This window comes from Arvicola amphibius, chromosome X (assembly GCF_903992535.2).
Source record: "Arvicola amphibius chromosome X, mArvAmp1.2, whole genome shotgun sequence".
Lineage (NCBI taxonomy): Eukaryota > Metazoa > Chordata > Mammalia > Rodentia > Cricetidae > Arvicola > Arvicola amphibius.
The window spans coordinates 36,161,568-36,181,298 of NC_052065.1; the positions used below are offsets into that span (position 1 = coordinate 36,161,568).

General features: G+C 36.8%; 1 protein-coding gene across 2 annotated transcripts in view; it reads right to left on the bottom strand.

Annotated features, from left to right (window-relative positions):
* Positions 1-1,598: 1,598 nt before the first annotated feature.
* Positions 1,599-19,731, bottom strand: part of Prrg1 (proline rich and Gla domain 1) — a 125,181-nt gene continuing 107,048 nt past the window's right edge. For both annotated transcript variants that reach the window (XM_038317088.1, XM_038317089.1), the window contains exon 4: positions 1,599-4,036. In XM_038317088.1, the coding sequence (XP_038173016.1) occupies positions 3,551-4,036 (486 nt within the window). In that variant the 3' untranslated portion in view covers positions 1,599-3,550. The remainder of the gene's footprint in view (positions 4,037-19,731) is intronic.

Here is a 19,731-nt window from a genome sequence, read left to right on the forward strand (position 1 = left end):
ACTATCTTAAGTTAGTTACACTTGGAGAAATGTCATGTGCTCACAATGCTTTAATAATGTGCTATTTTTTCACATGGCAAATGTCAAAAGCAGGTTAAGTAGTAAAAAGGCAGCCTTTTGCTATCTGAAAGCATCCTTTCCTATTCTCATGAAGTGACAAAGAACACAATAGCAAGGATCTCATTCCATTTACATGAAGCACTTGTTTCCATTTCTTTCGGTCATTTAGAAAGATTTTGATGCTAAAGAAAAACTCCGTTTTTTTTTTTTAGTAGATTATTCCTGATTTCTGTGTATTGATATTCTGCAAATTAATATGAAAATACAATAATCTGACCTAATTAAAAGTGTAATTTATAATAGTTTATGCAGTACTTTTTACCACTTAATCACATGATAAATAAATGATAGAAAATAATCTCCTGGGTTAAAAATAGCTTTATTTAGCATCCTAAAAACAGAGAAACATAAGAAAATTGGATCTAGTATAAACATAAAAAGTTAAATATCATAATTTAATGTAACCCAAACATTTGGAAATGTGAAGTATTGTAATAAAATATATGCTATTTACATAGAACTGAGTTAAAACTAACTCTGTAGTTACTGGATGAGATCATCACTCCTGAAGAAGTTATCATTAGCAATCAACAAATATAACATCTCCATTTTAACTGGTCAATATGAAAAGAAGCAATCATTTTGTTTATTTAAAACATATAGAATTTACTGGGACATTTAGAGCAGCAAGCCTAAATTGCCAGTTCAAGGATTCCAGACACAAGCACTGCAGGTTGAGGTTTGAAAATCTTTCTACTTGAGGAACCATGAGCAGATCCTTTTATTCAATATAAACCATTTAATTCCATTTACTCACTGTTTAGAAAGGTATTAAGAATATTCTGCAAAAATAAACCTTCATTAAAAATGATCAAAGGCAAATGCAGTATCAAGCAAGTAGGAAAGGCAAAGCATAAAAATATACATTATTCCAGATAAGCCCCTTAATTATAATAAATGTTAAGAAACTCAATTTATAAAACCAGAAGGACTAGCAAAAGGGATTTAAAAAGATTGAAACCTAAAGTGTACTCAAACACAACAAAAAATGTAAAATCAAATTTCATGAAGAAAGTATTTTGATTATTCTATCATTATCATGGAAAGGCTATCATGAAATTTATGCTTAGTGCAACTATTATTTACTATGAAATAGTGTTTTCTCTGACCATCAATCTACATAGCTGTCGAAACATTTGGTTTTTGTTTCAAGAACCATCACTCATTCTTATAATTCAGTGCGGGAAATGTTAAATCTAATATTCAGACTTCAAAATGTAAACTCACATTACAAGAACAAAAACCTATCTTAATGACCATGTCCTGTGTTGCCTAATTTAAAATTTTGGCTTCTGGATCCCCCTTTACATTCTTTGGGAAATCTAGATTCTAAAGAACTTTTTTTTGAGATTTATATCTATCAATACTTAGCATGTTAGAAATGAACTGAAAAATTAAAACCCTAGCTCATCTAAAAATTAAAAAAAATATGCCAATACAGGTGTATAATTTTTATGAAAAATAGCTATTTTTTTAAAAAAAATATGTGTGGGAAGACTATTTTTTCCATTTTTCAATTATGTTTTGAGAGACTTAGAATAAAGAAATAAATAATGTCTTCAGATAGGATGAAAATATTTTGATTGCTCCGATTCCCTAGAAGGCTGTCAGGAACTCTAAGGGTCTGTGACCACATTTGAAAATTACTGGTCTCATCTAAAGCCTAATATAAGTGTTGTACAAACACAAACGTACACACAAATCCCCATGAAAATAGCCTCAATTTTCAGTTATAAACAATCTCTTAATCATCTTGCACACTGAATCAAACATCTGTAACTTCAGACTTAATTAGAAAGTAAAGATCATATAGTCAGAAAAAATTCAAAGCAATAATTTTGTGGTGAGACCATTATCAAGATAAAATATTTTTCATCTATCAGACCTATTAACTAATTTATGTACTTTGGTGTAATTTCCAGCATTTCTCCATCTTATGCTGCATTGGCAAATGTACTTATATTGGCACAGCTTTTATATAGTTCAGATTATATCAGAAGTTAATAATACCCCGTACATTCAGAGGAAAATATTGTTATTTATGGAACAGACTGCTCTATTTGTCATTATGTGAAAGCTCTAGTCAGTTCTACGGAAACAGGAAGAAATGGCCCCCTGGAGTGCAATACTGTTATAGTCTTACATTTGAATAGTTCTTCACATTTTACAAATTATTGGTACATACAACATGTCACTTGACCTTTTCTAAAATTCTTCTGAAATAGTTTATTGTGGCAGTTCATTCACAACCTGTTCCTTCTACTCCAAGGGAAAGACATAAAACTACTGCATCTAAAAAAATTAATAGAATATAAAATAAACAGCAACAGTAATGAGATCTATATGGGATGAAAGTAGATTTAGTGTGAATCTACTATAGTGAATACTGTATAATCATATTCTATCGACAGGTATCAACACAAAAATCACAGCTTATAATTGAATGGAAAATTGTATACTAATAATTTTGAGAATAAGATTTCAGCCTGTATAAAACATTAAGAATATAATTCAAAAATTGGTTTTAGCTAATCTTTCAAGTGCATGAAGTGTTTGTTGTAGAAATGAAAAAAAAATTAGTATAAAAGAAAAAATATTATCCTACCATACTATGAGCAAAGGAGTGGTCAGTATCTACTCCTTGTTTTAACACATACATTATTTCATTACCTAGAAATTCTTACAAACAAGATAATAATATGAGTGGCATGAAACATTCAAAGATGGTAGCAAATTTTGATGAGACAGTGTGTGGTAATCAGCCAAGAAGAAAAATCCTGGTACAATATGAGCTAAATGCCACTAATGATCAATGATTTCCTTGTTATATACTACAATCTCTGTCTCACTCTCCCTCTGTGAGATGTCTCTAAAACTGAAAATGAATCCATGTACATTTTTTTCCCTTTCAAGAAAGAATTGGGAGTTTAACCAACATCTATAATAGTTAGAAAACATAGCATGGTGCTGACTATTACATAAACTGTTCCACTTGACTTTTCAATTTTGGTAAGTAATACTGTCTTTATGGGTGGTGTAATGGAAATTAGTTATTTTTACAAGAGTTATCCACAAATCGGATGATGCACATGTGGCTATAAGCATTATATATATATATATATATATATATATTATATTCAATACATACATATAGATATTTGTGCATTTGTACAGATATGTGTATGGTATCACAGCACTTACAGACCTTCAGTGGCATGTCTTTCCTTCATGTTTCTTCTTGTAAAAATGAACATGGATAATGCTTTTATAATAAGAAACAAAACGAAAGATAAATCAACCAGTTAATGTAAAGTGGTATGCTGTAAGAATCCAATAAAATAAATCAATGCACATTTATGTAGTGGTAAAGTGCTAGAAAGTTCTTCCATTAGTATTTTAGAAATGATTTGAGTAAAAAGATGTTGCAGCTTCATTTGATGGTGGTGACCACAGGCACCATAGCAATGGCACTAGCTGAGCTGGAGTTTACTATGTCCTCATATTCTGGTGGTGGATCTAAATGAGGTTCTGTTTCACTCCTACTCAAGTTCACCTGGCCAGTGGCTTCCTCATAGGTTGGTGGGGGATCACAGTTGGAAAGGCGAGTGGAGACAGAATCGGAGCGCCCAACAACGTATTCCAAAAAGCCTGGAGACAATCCACTGTTATCAAAGACTTCATCTGGTGGAGGAGGTGGTGTAATAATGTTAAGATGTTGAGGGAAAGGAATGTGACTTTCAGTTACTGTCTGTCTCCGAGTTTTGTTTCTTAGAAAGCATCTCCAGATTAAAAAGATAACAAGGAGAATAATGAAGAGGCCAAAGATTAATGGAAAAGTAAGATAAAATTGAAACCAGTCACTTCCTCTATTGGTCTCTCCTTGTTGTGCTTTTGTGTAGGTGCTCCAAAACTCTTTCTGAAAATACAAAACAATCGGAAAAAATCAGTATGGTCATAAGATGGTAAATATGAACAAATATCTATTCTGATAATGACAAAAACCTAGAATCAGATGTGTTGGCCTTATTTTCCATGCCAGCAAACAACAAATATAGAAGTCCCCCATTAGAACGGAGTTAGTCCCAAAGAAATTGATTATCAGTTGAAAACCTCATTAATTTACTGCATTTAATAAACTTGACTACCGCCGGGCGGTGGTGGCGCACACCTTTAATCCCAGCACTCGGGAGGCAGAGGTAGGCGGATCTCTGTGAGTTCGAGACCAGCCTGGTCTACAAGAGCTAGCTCCAGGACAGGCTCTAAAGCTGCAGAGAAACCCTGTCTCGAAAAACCAAAAATAAATAAATAAACAAACAAACAAATAAACAAACAAACTTGACTACCAAGCATCGTAGCTTATAGATGAGTACACTGCAGTTTCAGGTCTTTTACAGTTGCATGGCTGACAGAAGTAATGAAGAGCTGCTGCTCCTTGGAGCTGAAAACCATTTGCAAAGAGTTATGTACTGACAAGGAAAATCTCAAAATTCAAAAGCTTAAATACAATATCTACTGAATGCATTATCACTTTCTCAGCACTGGCAAAGCGTGAAAAAATTTTAAGTGAAACCATCATTGGTCAGGGATTATCTACATATAGACCATCATAGTCACTCTGGATGCTGTCTAAAAGAGACATAATGCAAATCTCTTTAATATTTAAGAGTTTACATTTTTAGCTATAGCATTTTATAAATAGTCATACAATTGGAAGAGAGTCAGGGAAATAGCTGTGGTGTTTTAGAGTGAAAATTTAAAGTGTAGGGAGAGGGTTCAGTAAATAAAGTGCTTGTGCAAGGATGACGACCTGAGTTCAAACCCTAGCACATCTATAAACAAAGAATATGTACACAGACCACAGACTACACGTATACAAAGTAAAAGACAATTAAGGACTGAGTTTTTCTCTTTTTCAGATAATAACAAATCATCTAATAAGCCAAGCGTTGGGGGGAGTACTTGCAATATAGATATGCATATAAATGTAAGGATATATACACATGTGACTATGACCTGTCACTCTCCATGTCCAAATCTGCGATTCTCATTACACAAGCCCCATCATGATTAATAATATGTGATGGTTAAGGCTATTGTAGGCTTTTAGTACCTAAGCATTCAGCAGACAAAACAACTTGTTTCCTAATGGTTCTGTTTGGAAAACATAACAGACATTCCTCATCTCCCTTACCAAATGCAATGCTTTATACAGAGATGCTAACTGTGGAAAAAAAATATATATGCCCAGAAAAGGCATTAAGGTAGTCTAGAAATTCTGTTACTGTACTCTGGAACCTAGACTTTCAACTCCAAATAGAAAAAAAAATTCTAGTATTTGAAGCATTTAATGTTTGTTGGGATATATTAGAAGATACAAAGGAAGATGGTTAGTGGTTGGCACCGGCCTTAAATCCCAACACTTGGGAGGCAGAGGCAGATGGATCTCGAGTTCAAGGCCAGCCTGGTCTACAAAGTTCCAAGATAGCTAAGGCTGTTAAAAAGAGAAAACCTGTCTCGAAATACAAAACAAAATAAAACATACAAAAAAAGATATAAAGGAAACTTTTTGTAATTATAATTAATTATTTCTTGAGCCTTAATTTATTTGCCTGCAAAGTGGGGTAATACAAGTTGTCTAAACATTAAGTGAGATAGCACATACAACACATCTAATTGAGTTTCTGGTACATACATTTTCAATAGTCACGATTATAACTGATTTTTATGTCTAGTTATGCTTTTGCTTCACTCTATCACTTGATACAAGGGCCACCTTTTAATGTCATTAATTCCCTCCCTTGTCCTTATTTTCTTCCTTTTGTGTGTGTTTTTGTGTTGGCCACTTTAGTGTTGTCATTGAGAAGAAATTGAAAGAAAAAGCATTTAAAAGGAGGAAAGGATCTTTTTGCTTTTGTTTTGAGAGTCTTCAGTTCACTGTCACTGACTTCATTGTTTCTGGACATTTGCGGCAGGTCATCATAATGATAGGCATGGCACTAGAGCGTTTCTCACTTTATGGCACTGAGAAGCAAATATGGATTGAGCACAAATTATAGCTCAAAAGAATATGCCCACCCTAGAGACCTACTTCCTCCTATGGAAATCTACCTCCTAAAAGTTTCACCATTTTCCAATAATATGAACTCACCAACAGATCATTCCATTGATTAGGTCAGACCCCTGATGATCCAGTCACTTCTTAAAACAATTTTATCTGGTGTGTGTGTGTGTGTGTGTGTGTGTGTGTGTGTGTGTGTGTGTGGTGTGATGGGGAAGCTCAGCCAATCACCTTGTCTGTGGGCTGTGTCCCCCAAATAGTCTATAAAACATCCGTGTGCGTTTGTTTTTTCTGTTTTTCCTGCGCTCCTCGCTGGAACCTTGGCTTTTGTAAGTTCTCCTTTCTTTCCTTTATTAAAGCTGAATATTATATATTAAAGCTAGTCTGGTTAATCATAACTGCTGATCGACCACGTCTCTTCATTTGGTGTTCAACTCGGGGCATTTGTGAGCCTTTAGCTCCGGTTCCCGTGCTGTGCCACAGGGATTCGGCATTGGGATTTTGATTGATTCAGTGCATAGCAGCAGTGCAATTTTGTGCCCCAGCCACCTGCTCGCTCTTGCACTCGATCTCAGCACAGTTTCCCAGAGCTGCCTTTCCTTGCACCCTGTGCGCTCCTTTCCCTGGCGCACTTCTCACAGGCAGCGCGTGCCACACCACCAGCCTCAGTAGCCCTTCCCAAGACCTGCTTGTACAGAGCACAGGACGTGCGAGTGACTCAGCCCGAGCGTGCTAACCCCTCAGGCAGCGCCTGTCCTGGCAGATTCCAGCCTCGGCCCTGCCTGGGCCCTGCTAGCCCTATGCAGCTTTCCTGACCTGCCAGAGACAAGCAGTTACTGCCTGCATCCCTGCGGTCGAGCTTGCGCAGTCACCTTAGAATGAGAGCAACCCTGCTTGCATTACAGCCTGATAGGCTTCCGGGCCGGAACCACGGCCACCACCACAGCTGGTTACTGCCCATGCCACGATCGTGGAAGTAAGGCATGAGCAACCAAGCCAGGGAGCGAGCCTGCCAACGAACCACAGGGCACGTGACTCGACCCGAGCGTGCTCCCACGGACACTCTATCCTCTCAGGCAGTGCCCTCCTCGCCCAGCTATAACTGACAGACAGAGTGCATTGTCTGTGAGCTTCTAATTTTTAGAATTTCCTTTCTGGTTCTGACCTTTTCGGCCAAGTGGATCCAGGTGCACCCCGCCACCTACTGTCAGGCAACGGTCATTACAGATAAAATTTTTTTCGATTAATAAATAAATAAATAAATAAATAAGATTTGATTGAAAATGTCTGACAATATCACCATGCAAGGCTTCTACAGCCTCTTTAACTGCACTATGGCTGAGATGTTGCAAGGCACATATGAGGCTTCCCTTGCTTGGATATTTATAGGATTCACTATGGTTCTCGTTTTTGTTTTTTCTTCATAATATGACTTGACAACAGAAAAGTGATACAGTCTTTACAGACTGAATCAAGGATTCTTAGGAAAGAAGTTGAAAAATTAAAAAAAGGGCACAATGGTTTTGAATGACAACTTTCAGATGGTTGAGGTAATTGCAAAAACAATTCAGACTGACACCAACCTTCTCAAAAAAGAGTTTGAAGTTCTCAAGGAAGGGACTAGATCTTTGTCTAATATGACTCTGTCAACTGAGCAAAGTTTAGAAAAGGTACAGTCTGATATTAAGGAGAAATTCACTGCTGTGGAGGAGGGAACAGCTGATTTGGATCATAAACACTACAGACAGTCCCTGTCTGTAGGTGCTGAGACATTATCTGAAAGAATTAAAACTGCTGAATGTGACAATCGGATTTTGTCTAAAGGATATGACAGATTGGCTGAAAGATTGTCAATATAAGAAGGCACAATCCATGCCATGAAAATTCTATTCAAAGATGAAATATTATCTCTAATGGACAAACTTCATACCTTAGAATCTTCCATGAAGGCCTTGGAGCATAATAAGGGACAGGAGATCCAGGTCTTACAGAAGGCTATGGTAAACAGACTTGAAAAGATTGAGGAAATTATAGACTCTGATGAACAGGAGCAAATGGTAGAAAGGCCAAATTTAACTGTCAATAAGTAAAATTCTCCGGGATAATTTCCATAAAGTTCTACCTGCCTTTCCAATAATAACGTCAGAAAAAGTGACTGGTTCCAAAAACGCTAGGGTCATCAAGGAATATACATGGGATCCTGTCCGAGTGAATGATTTGAAAGAAATTAAACCAGCCGTTTTGAATTTTGGGCTACATTCGTCCTTTGTTAGAGAGATGCTCAAACCTTGGTTTATAAGTAATAAGGTCATGCCCCAGGATTGGGTACCATTGCTATCAGCTGTTCTAGAGAGCAGATCGCAATTTAATTAGAAATGCATGGTCAGACAAGAGGCTAGACTTTTAGAACAGCCGGAAAGAATGAAAGGAATTGAGATTTCCCTAGATCAAATTCTAGGTGAAGGACTTTTCTCTGATTCTCTAGAACAAGCTAATTATGACGAACACACCTTATCTATATGTACTACAGCAGCATTAAAGGCTTGGGGCAGGGTTCAATACCCAGGACAGAGAATGGATTCATATATCAGAGTTAAACAGGGTCAGAGAGAACCCTTTAGTGACTTTTTACAAAGACTAACTAAAGCTGTACAAATAGGGATATCTGACCCAGAAGCAAGATGTATAATAATTGAGTCTTTGGCTTATGAGAATGCCAATGTGGAGTGAAAAAAGGATCCTGGGGCCTTTAAAGATCAGATCAGCCCCCCTGGATGAATGGGTCTTGCATACAATGGATGTTGCTACATTTCGCTATGGCACTGAAGCATGGGTAGAAGAAGCAATTTCTAATGCTAAAAGAAGGCATCAAGATACCAAATGTTTTAATTGTGGCAAAATGGGACATATGAAAAGGAATTGCAGACAACGGATTTCCAGAAATAATAATAATAATAATAATAATAATAATAATAATAATAATAATGCCTCGTCTAGAAACAACAGACATAGGAGAACTCAGTCTTCAGGTCTATGTAGGATATGTGGAAAAGGAAGACACTAGATGAATGAGTGTAGGTCAAAAAGGGATAGAAAAGGCAACCCGTTACCATTGGGAAACACATTGGTGGGGGGGCTCTTGCAGGCCCCCATGGCGAATGTGGTCCAGTCATTTCCGGTTACTGCAGAGAACATGCCTCATCAGGAAAATTAGAAAGCCCGATGCCTGCTGTTAAAAGCAAAAACAGCCTGAAGGATGAGTTACATGTATTTTGGCAGACTTCTCTAAATGAACAACGGCCAAAGATAAGAGTGTGTGTAAATGGCATTTTTATTACTGGCCTACTGGACACAGGTGCGGATGTAAGTACCATTACTCCAGAATCTTGGCATCCGTATTGGCCTCTTCAGGACTGAAATGTTCAGTTCCTTTGAATTGGAACCCTATCTCAAGTAAGGCAGAGCACAAGATTGGTTGAATGCATAGGGGCAGAAGGACAAATAGGAAAATTAAGGCCATATATAGCCAATATTGCAGTGAATTTATGGGGCCATGACCCACTGCAGCAATGGAATACCCAAATTACCATTCCTGCTACTTTTAGAGCCTATATTTCTGAGGAAAATATTAAAAGACATTACAGACAGTGGAAACCGGCCGTTCGGGCTGTACAAGAACACAAAACAACTGATGGCCCTTCAGAAATACCAACAGCCCTGCCTCTAAAATGGTTGACTGAGAAACCAATATGGACAAAGCAATGGCCTTTAGCTGAGGAAAAGTTGCAGGCTTTAGAACAGCTGGTACAAGAGCAATTAGATGCTCGACATATAGAAGAATCTACCAGCCCTTGGAATTCTCCTGTATTTGTTGTTAAGAAAAAATCTGGTAAATGGAGAATGGTGACAGATCTCAGGGCTATCAATAAGGTTATTCAATCTATGGGCTCTCTGCAATCTGGAATTCCTCTTCCCTCTTTATTACCAAAAGGATGGCCTCTCACAGTTATTGATTTAAAGGATTGTTTCTTCACTATACCTTTACAAGAAAAAGATAGAGAAAATTTTGCCTTCACAGTGCCTACTTATAATAACTCTCAACCTACCAGGAGACACCAGTGGACCGTCCTCACACAGGGCATGTTGAACTCTCCCACCCTGTGCCAATACTTCGTAAATCAACCATTACAAATAATACACAATTTCCAAAGTCTATAATTTATCATTACATGGATGACATTCTGTTGTCTGATTCAAACATGGATACCTTAGACTGTTTGAAGAAGTAAAAATACTTTTACCAAAATGGGGATTGCATATTTCTCCTGAAAACATTCAGAGAGGAGATTCTGCAGAATTTGCCAAATTAAAATATGTACACCACACCATTGACACTTATTCAGGTTTTCAATGGGAAACTTCTTTAAGCTCAGAAAATGCTGATTTAGTAATCACTCATTTATTAGAAGTTATGGCCATCATGGGTATACCTGCACAAATAAAGACAGATAATGGTCCAGCTTATGTCCCTACGAAAATGAAATGTTTTTTGCTTATTACAATATTAAGCGTGTTACAGGTATACCATACAATCCTACAGGTCAAGCAGTCATAGAAAGATGAAATCGAACTATAAAGGATATGTTAAATAAACAGAAAGGGGTGGAAAATACCCCAGAAATAGGTTACATAATGCTTTATTAATCTTGAATTTTCTCAATGCTAATGACAAGGGTACAACGGCTGCAGAAAGACATTGGATATTGGAAAAGTCTGCTGAATTAAATCAACCAGTTTATTTCCAGGATGTGCTGACCTCACAATGGAAGCCAGGAGATGTGCTGCAGTGGGTAAGGGGTTTTGCTCTTGTCTCCACAGGAGAGGAAAATTCTGGATACTGTCAAAATTAATAAAGGTTCAGTTTGAAGAGGAGAAGCCCCTTGGAAAAGAAAAATAACAATTCATACACAAGGATGATGATCATACTGATGGTAAGAAAAACATATAGGTTGGGGTCAAGGTTCTTTTCTTATCTCCACAGGAAAACACTCATCTTCAAAGAATTTAAGGGACCCTGGATATTTAAATACTGATGGGTGGAAACTAGCTATGACCCACTGAGGATCAGCAATAAAACTAAATAGGTTTCATAAGTATAATTTTTAATATGTCTTAATGTGCTTTTATTTATAAATATGTAGAGCTGGTTTTGGAGTTGGACTCTGGCTCAGTCCCTCTACAATTCCAAGCCTGTTGATAAGAGATATCTCAGAGTTTCTGTCTCAGGTCAGGAGCCATGATATGGGACAAAATAATAATGATAATAATAATAATACTTGATAAACTTTCTTTGCCTTTCCTGATATCTGTTTCTGTCTTTAATACAACTTCCATTGAATATATATGTCTGTATATGTCTTTGTAGATAATGTTTACCCTTTCCGTAACAACAAGTTTTCCTTCAGTAATCTTTGAAGTTCCAGGATGAAGATGGAGCCCCACAACATCAATTCCACCTGGTTACTATGATGTCATGATATTGATAGGGCTAATATTAGACTTGGGGTTTTTTTTGGTACCAACTGCACAAGACAGTTTTGAATGGTGCATATTTTTGACAACACTCTGGCCGGACCTCCTCAAAACAATCAGAGATTATTTGCAAGTTTTTCAGACCAAATATTAATCTGGGAATTTTACCATTATTTGCTTTCACAGGACCCCTAAGAAGAACATCGCCCCCATGTCAGCTGGAAACAATCTTAGAGGATGACGCCCCCTCTCCCAACAGAGTTTGCCCTCAGGTTTAGGGATATCATTTAGTGGTTGGTATAGGGTTGAGGGGATGAGGGACGTATTATATGGGCTCAGGGGTGTTTATTGAAAAAAAGGGGGGGTTAACTGGTTTGATGGGATGATTGGTATTTGTGAGTTATTGTTTTTAGAAAATTGTATTGGTGCTGATTCTTGTATATTGATATATTGAACATTGTATGTGAGTATGCTTCTACCTCTTTTGTATGAGAGTATGTGTTTACCTCTGTTTAAAACAATTGTTTTATTGAGATATTTACCATATTGCAATGTACATTTCTACCTCTGATATTATTTATGTAATGACATTGTTTACATTTGGAGATCATTGTCTTCATTTATTGCACAGTTGTTTATTCTCTTAGTCTTCAAGTTAGATAGGTATCAAGAATTATAAATCAATAGTCATATATGTTTGTCATATTTATATTTAGGATATTCAGGGTTTTTTTAGATACATAGAGATTATATTTAGTATAGATAGTATAATTTTCAACCTCTTCGAAGAGCTGTAGAAAATGGCCTTTAATCTAACCTAGAGTTTTGTACTAATGAGACACAATCATTCCTGGGAACACTGCTCTACTCCCAAGAGAACATTGAGCACCAAAGACACTCCACTGGGAGCTTGTCTTCTTCTTGGCAGAACTGGCCTTTGAGCAAAGAAAAGCCCATACCTCGATCACTGACAGAGTTTCAGAGTATCCATAAATGGATAAAAATAGAATTGTCTTATCTTGCCAAGACAGGATAGGATAGTTCTAAAAAAAAGTTCCTTGCCTTTGAAAAATGGTATGTCAGTTATGTTAGGCCTTAGCCAAAGTTGGTTGCCTCAACATTGCAAAACCAGACTTTGGGTGATTGCCCAGGTAGTTAGTTGTCTCTGACATTTATTGTACATTTTGGAAGTTTCTCATTTATACTTCCTGGTTGCTTAAGTAATATTACTTCCTTTCTCAGATCTTTGATGGGGTTAAAGATTAGATAATTGTAGTTACCCTCTACATTATTTAGACTTCTTGAAATAGAATGCTTAGCAAAACTTTTGTTATATGTATGTTCCTTGCTTAATATTGTTTGTTGTTTGTAATTTTTTATTTATTATTTGTTCCTATTGTATATAGTTGTATTTGGTTTGGTTCTGTCTTATTTAGACAAAAGGGGGAGATGATGGGGAAGCTCAGCCAATCACCTTGCCTGTGGGGTGTGCACCCCCCTTCCGCGGGCCACAAATAGTCTATAAAACATCCGTGTGCTTTTGTTTTTTCTTTTTGTTTTCCCTGCACTCCTCGCTGGAACCTTGACTTTTGTAAGTTCATTTTTCTTTCCTTTATTAAAGCTGAATATTATATATTAAAGCTAGTCTCGTTAATCATAACTGCCGATCGACCACGCCCCTTCGTGTGTGTGTGTGTGTGTGTGTGTGTTGTGTACCCATGCCACAACAAACGTGAAGTCAGAGGACAATTTTCAGAAGTAAGTTCTCTCCTATGTGAGCCCTGGGGACTGAATTCAGGTCAGCAATTGAATTCTGGGCAATAAATGCCTTTATCCATTGAATCATCTCACTGTCACCTAATCATGTCTTTATGATTGGCTCTATCAGGATTAAGTGTTCAACATATGAACCTTCTGAGAGATACTTCATATCCAAACTGTAACTTTTTTTGTTCTGACGTGTTCGGTATGCTATACGTATCTGGTATTTCAAACTCAGGTATACAATGGGTTTATTGCATTTACATGAAATAACAAATGTTCCAAAGAAAGGTTCTGGGCTCTAAAACTGCATGGTTTATGATTTTATATCAATATAGCTTTTAAAGTACTTATAGACATTTTGTCTTGTTGATTGTGTCCTTTGCTTTACAGAAGCTTTTCAGTTTCAGGAGGTCCCATTTATTGTTTCTCTCAGTGTCTGTGCTGCTGGAGTTATATTTAGGAAGTGCTCTCCTGTGTTAATGCATTCAAGTGTACTTCCCACTTTCTCTTCTATAAGGTTGAGTGTGGCTGGCTTTATGTTGAAGTCTTTGATCTATTTGGACTTGAGTTTTGTGCATGGTGACAGATATAGATAAAGGATGCTCAATTGTTCCACAAGGACATGTGCTCAACTATGTTCATAGCAGCATTGTTTGTCATAGCCAGAACCTGGAAACAACCTAAATGTCCCTCGACTGAAAAATGGATAAGGAAAATGTGGTACATTTACACAATGCTATACTACATAGCAGAAACAAAAATGACATCTTGAATTTTACAGGAAAATGGATGGAGCTAGAAAACATCATTTTGAGTGAGGTAACCCATACACACACAGAAAGACAAGTATCACATGTACTCACTTGTAAGTGGTTTTTAAACATAAAGCAAAGAAAACCAGCCCACAAGTCACAATCCCAGAGAACTTAGACAACAATGAGGACACTATGGGAGACATACATAGATCTAATCTACATGGGATGTAGAAAAAGACAAGATCTCCTGGGTCAAATTGGGAGCATGGGGACCTTGGGAGGAGGGTTCAAGAGGAGGGGAGCAGAGAAAAATGTAGAGCTCAATAAAAGTCAATAAAAAAGTACTTGTGTACATAATAATGATTCAAAATAATAACTTCTCTAAGGTGTAAGGTTATTGCAAACATTTGTGTTCCTAAGACTAACTTGAATGTATTATGAAAATATTATATATTTGTAAAATGTGTAAATATTCATAATTGCACTCTTAAAATCAGAAGGGATAGTGGAAAGATAGCTCACTGGTTAGGAGTATTTGTTTATCTTACAGAGGATGTTGGCTTGGTTACTAGTATTCATATGGTGGTTTAAAACCAGCCTGACTCTAGTTTCAGGGTACCTGTACTTTCTTCTGAACTCTGAGGTCATCAGGCATATACATGGAGTGCACACATGCATAAAGGGAAAACATTCATACACATAAAATAAAGTACATGAATCTAAAACAGTTTTTTTTTTAAATCATGAGGCTGGTGTTGCCACTATATGTGAGAGGCCTGCACTGCCATCTGAGGTCCTAATGACATCCAGATCCATGCTGCTGCCAAGGGCCATGACTGCACCTAATGTCCTACTTTGGCTAGGGTCTGTGTTGATGTTCTAGGCCTGTGTTACCACTAAAGGTCATACAATGTTTGTGGTCTGTACTGTAGCCTGAGCCTATGTTGACATCTGTGTGTCCTACTACATCCAGGAGCCATACTAATTTGGGTGACCTGTACTGTCACCTGAGGCCAAGTTGATGTTGTTGTCTCTAAGGGCCATGTCTAGGTCTATGGTCCTACTGCAGCTGAGGTCTGTGCTGTCACCAGAAAACATGTGGAAGCCCATGACCCATGCTTCCAGTGGCTGTAAAGAACACTTTTGGAGTGATATAGATGATGGCAGAAGTACAGTTGAGAGGGACGAACCTGGAAGGTTTCTGTTACAAACCCTTACCCTGCCAATTAACCCCTCCAAAGAAGGGTAACACCCTGAATAGGAAGCCATTGAAGAGAACTGTTAGGAAGTGTGATGAGGATGTTGAGGTTGGTTCTTCACAATTGATAGCTTCTGGCAGGGGTGCAAGAGGATAATGACTCAGTCTATTAAAGTGGCAGGCCATTGAGAGTTTAACCACACTCCAGTGAGTGTATGGATAACACAAATTGGACTTTTTTTACTTTTTTAAATTTTACTTTTTATTTTTTTTTGGGGGGGGTATGCCACAAGAGAGTGGGTGTGGACATGAAAAGACTGGAAAATGAGTGTGATCAGGCTACGTGAAGTGAAATTTCTAAAGAATCAATAAAAATATTTTAAAAACTTTAGAAGGCTGGAAACAAGGCTCAGCAGTTTAGAGCACTTGATGCCTTTCCTGAGGACATAAATTTAGTTCCTAGCAACCCATAACAGCTCACAATAATCCATAACAATTCCAGGAGGTTCATCATCTTCTTCCGGCTTCCTGGAGTATTTTACACAAGTTGTTCACAGATATACATGCAGGTAAGATAGTTAAGACACATAAAATGAGAATGAATAATAAATAAATAATAGAAAATTAGAAGGGACTCTCAGGGTTTTTATTGCTACGAAGAGACACCATAATCATGGCAACTCTTCTAAATGATAATGTTTAATTGAGATGTCTAGCTTATGGTTTCAGAAGTTTAGTCCATTATCATCATGGTGGGGAAGTATGGCAGTACACAGGCAGAAATGGGGCTAAAGAAGCAACTAAGAGTCTAACATATTGTGGGCAACATGAAGATGACTGTCGCATGAGTGAAGCTTGAGCAAATGAGACCTAAAGCCTACTCCCACAGTGATACAGTTCCTTCAACAAGGCCACACCTCCCAAAAGAGTCACTTCCTTTGAGCTTATGGGGGTCAAATGCATTCAAACTACCAAGACAAGGCTCAGCATTTAAGAGCCTTGATGCTCTTCCAGAGGACTTGAATTCAGTTCCCAGAAACTCATGACAGCTCACAGTAATCTATACCTCCAATTCCAGGAGATCCCATCACCTTTTACTGGCCTCCTTCTGTAGTGCATACAGTGGTTCTCAGACAGACACACAGGCAAGACAGTTAAGACACATAAAACAAAAATAAATAAAAAAATAATAGCAGAAAATAAGGAGGGATGTAGAAGGAACGCTGCGGGCTGTGTCCCACCACGCGGCTAGCTTTACCCAAAATAATTACACGGAAACTGTATTCATTTAAATACTGCCTGGCCCGTTATCTGTAGCTTCTTATTGGTTGATTCTCATATCTTGCTTTAACCCATACTTATTAATCTGTGTAGCACCATGAGGGGTGGCTTACCAGGAGAGATCTTAACCTGTGTCCATCTCGGAGAGAAGCATGGCGACTGCCTGAAGTGTCTCCCCCTCTTTCCCAGAATTCTGTTCTGTCTACTCCGCCTACCTAATTTTCTGTTCTCTTAAATGGCCAAGGCAGTTTTCTTTATTAATTAACCAATGAAAGTAACATAGACAGATAACTCTCCTCCATCAGAGGGACCCCACAAGGTTTAAAGAAACAAGATTAGAAAAAGTATGCCAGCACTCTGGAGACAGAGAGAGGAAATTTTCTGCAAATTTAAGGCCAGCTTGGTCTACATATGTTTTTAATATTGTATACTTTTTGTACAATGGTCAATTTTACAATTGCTAATTTTCATTATATAAAATGACATTTAGAATACAGATTAGAATTATATAAAGTGTCACTAGCACATAAACAGCTAAAAGAAACAAAGCACTTGAGATTTTATCACAAAGAAATTAAGCATTATTAATATTTTGGTATATATCATTTAAAAGCATTTCAATCTATTCAGAGTAAGTTTTTTTGTATCTTCATATAAAACTTACCACCTTCCTAGTCCCTTAGAATATCACATCCTATTACTGTTTTATCTTATCAATGAATATAAATAATCTGTCACATTAGATAAAAACAATAAAATGTGCTTCTAAAACATGATCCAGATTACTTTGGAATAGTTACTGTATTATCAATGTATATTAAAATGAGTTGGAGATATAGCCCAGTGGTTAAGCGCATTTGTTACTATTGTAGCAGGTCTGGGTTCAGTTCTTAATATCCATATGGAAGCTCACAACCACCTGTAACTCCATTTTTAGAAAATTCAATTCCCTCTTCTGACCTCCATGAACACAATAAATATACATATAGGAAAAAAATCCATACATATAAAACACACATGAATAAAAAGTAAGCATGTGCAGCTTGCATAAATCAATTTCTCATTTCTTTGATATGATGGGAGCATAAATATTCAAGCACTGATATTCCTGTTTGATGTAGAAATGTTAAAGAAAAACAATCAAACTTTTATTTCTGAAAAGAAAAAAAGCTTTTAGGCAAAAGCAGATTTGGCAAGCTTATTTTTTTATTTTACACATAGTAATATTATTCCATACAACCAATACTGTAGGTATTATTATGATATTCATACTGCACGTGAGGAAATGGAGGCCCATAGTGGATACATAACAAAAAACCTTTACTTTGTAAATTTGAGCTGGAATTTCAACTAGAAGGTTTGGAACCAGAACAAATTAAGAAGCACTCTGTATTAATATGTAAGGTATTCTAACCCAATTTGGCCATCTCTTGGAAAATTAAATGTTTCCTTTATATTTAATGTATAATTAAAAGTAAGCCAACATATTTTACAGATAAAATATTTTCAATTAATGCAACAATGATCTAAATAAAAAGGTACTTGCAAATCATTTCTTTGGAACATGGAATTATTTTGCTCTTGAGACCAGGAGCTCAGAGGATGAAAGAATTACTAAAGGGAATTTGTATTTTTCTGTTTGTTTTGTTTTGCATTTCTAGAGACTGAATTCAGGGCCTTCTACATATTAGGCAAGTACTATAACACTGAATTATAAACCCAGCCAGGAGAATTCATAATTTTAAAGCAGGCTAAAGTTATCCAAATAGTAAATGTATTATAAAGCTAGCAGAGAGATTGGAAAATCATTCCAGAGAGAAAAGGACCATTGGGGAAGCATTCATTCTATTATGGAAGGAAAATTATAGAAGAGAATTCAGCAGGTTAAGGATTCTTTGAAAGTATATCTGAGTCACTTTAAATATGTGATTTTTTTATTTTAATTTCCTCACTGCCACTTATGAGTAGGATCTGAGTGATTCAAGCAAGGCCTTAACAACTTTACAAGTATTTGGAAAGAAAGAGTAGAACTGTTAATGTTTTTTAATATTAAAAAATATTTATGTATACGTGTGAATATACGGCATATATGGAGACTAAGGATCATGTTGGAATCCATGGAGATGGAGCTACAGGAAATTTAACTGCACAACATTGGTGCCAGGCCCATAAATGTTAATGTTTTACTGTCTTTGATTATTTAGTTCAGAATCCATCTGGGAAAGCAGAGAAATTGATGATTTCCCAGCTGATTTGAACTGCTGAGGATGGCTTAGAAGCATTTACTACAATCCTTTCTTGAAAAAGTAGCACATGTAAGGGGGCTAGAGATATCACTCAGTAGTTAATAATGTTTTCTTCATGCATAGTAACCTTAGAGACAGGACAAATGAACAAAGCAAGTATGTTGAAGGGACATGCCTCTCAGGCCTCACATAGACAGATTGTGATTTATTGCTTGAAACTGGACATACTGTCACTATATCGAAATCACTGTTGATTTAAGAAAGAAGGAATAAAATGACTAATAATGCTACAGTTTAAATCTTAACTATTTCACAATGGCTAATACTTTGAATGCTTGTTGCTTAACTGTTATGGTTTAGACCTTTAGATTAGTCAAGCTGGTTAGATTTAGAATCACCAGGACATATGCTTCTGGGTGTGTCTGAGGCTATTTTCAAGGAGGTTCAGTTATGGAAAAAAGGCCTACCTTGAATATGGAAAGCACTATTCCACTGGCTAGGATACCAAAATGAAATGAAAATTGGAGGATGTTGACAGAAGTTTCTGTCCTACCCAGTCCCGCAGCCATTCATTCCCAAAGAAACACACAGAGGCCTTTATTAACTATAAACTGGTTGTCCTATTAGCTTAGGCTTCTTATTAACTAACTCTTACATCTTAAATTAACCCATTCCAATTATTTTGTATTTTACCATGAAGCTTGTGGTTTACTAGTAAGGTTCTGGGGTATCTGTCTCCTTTGGCGCTGTATGGTGTCTCCCTGACTCTTCCTAGCT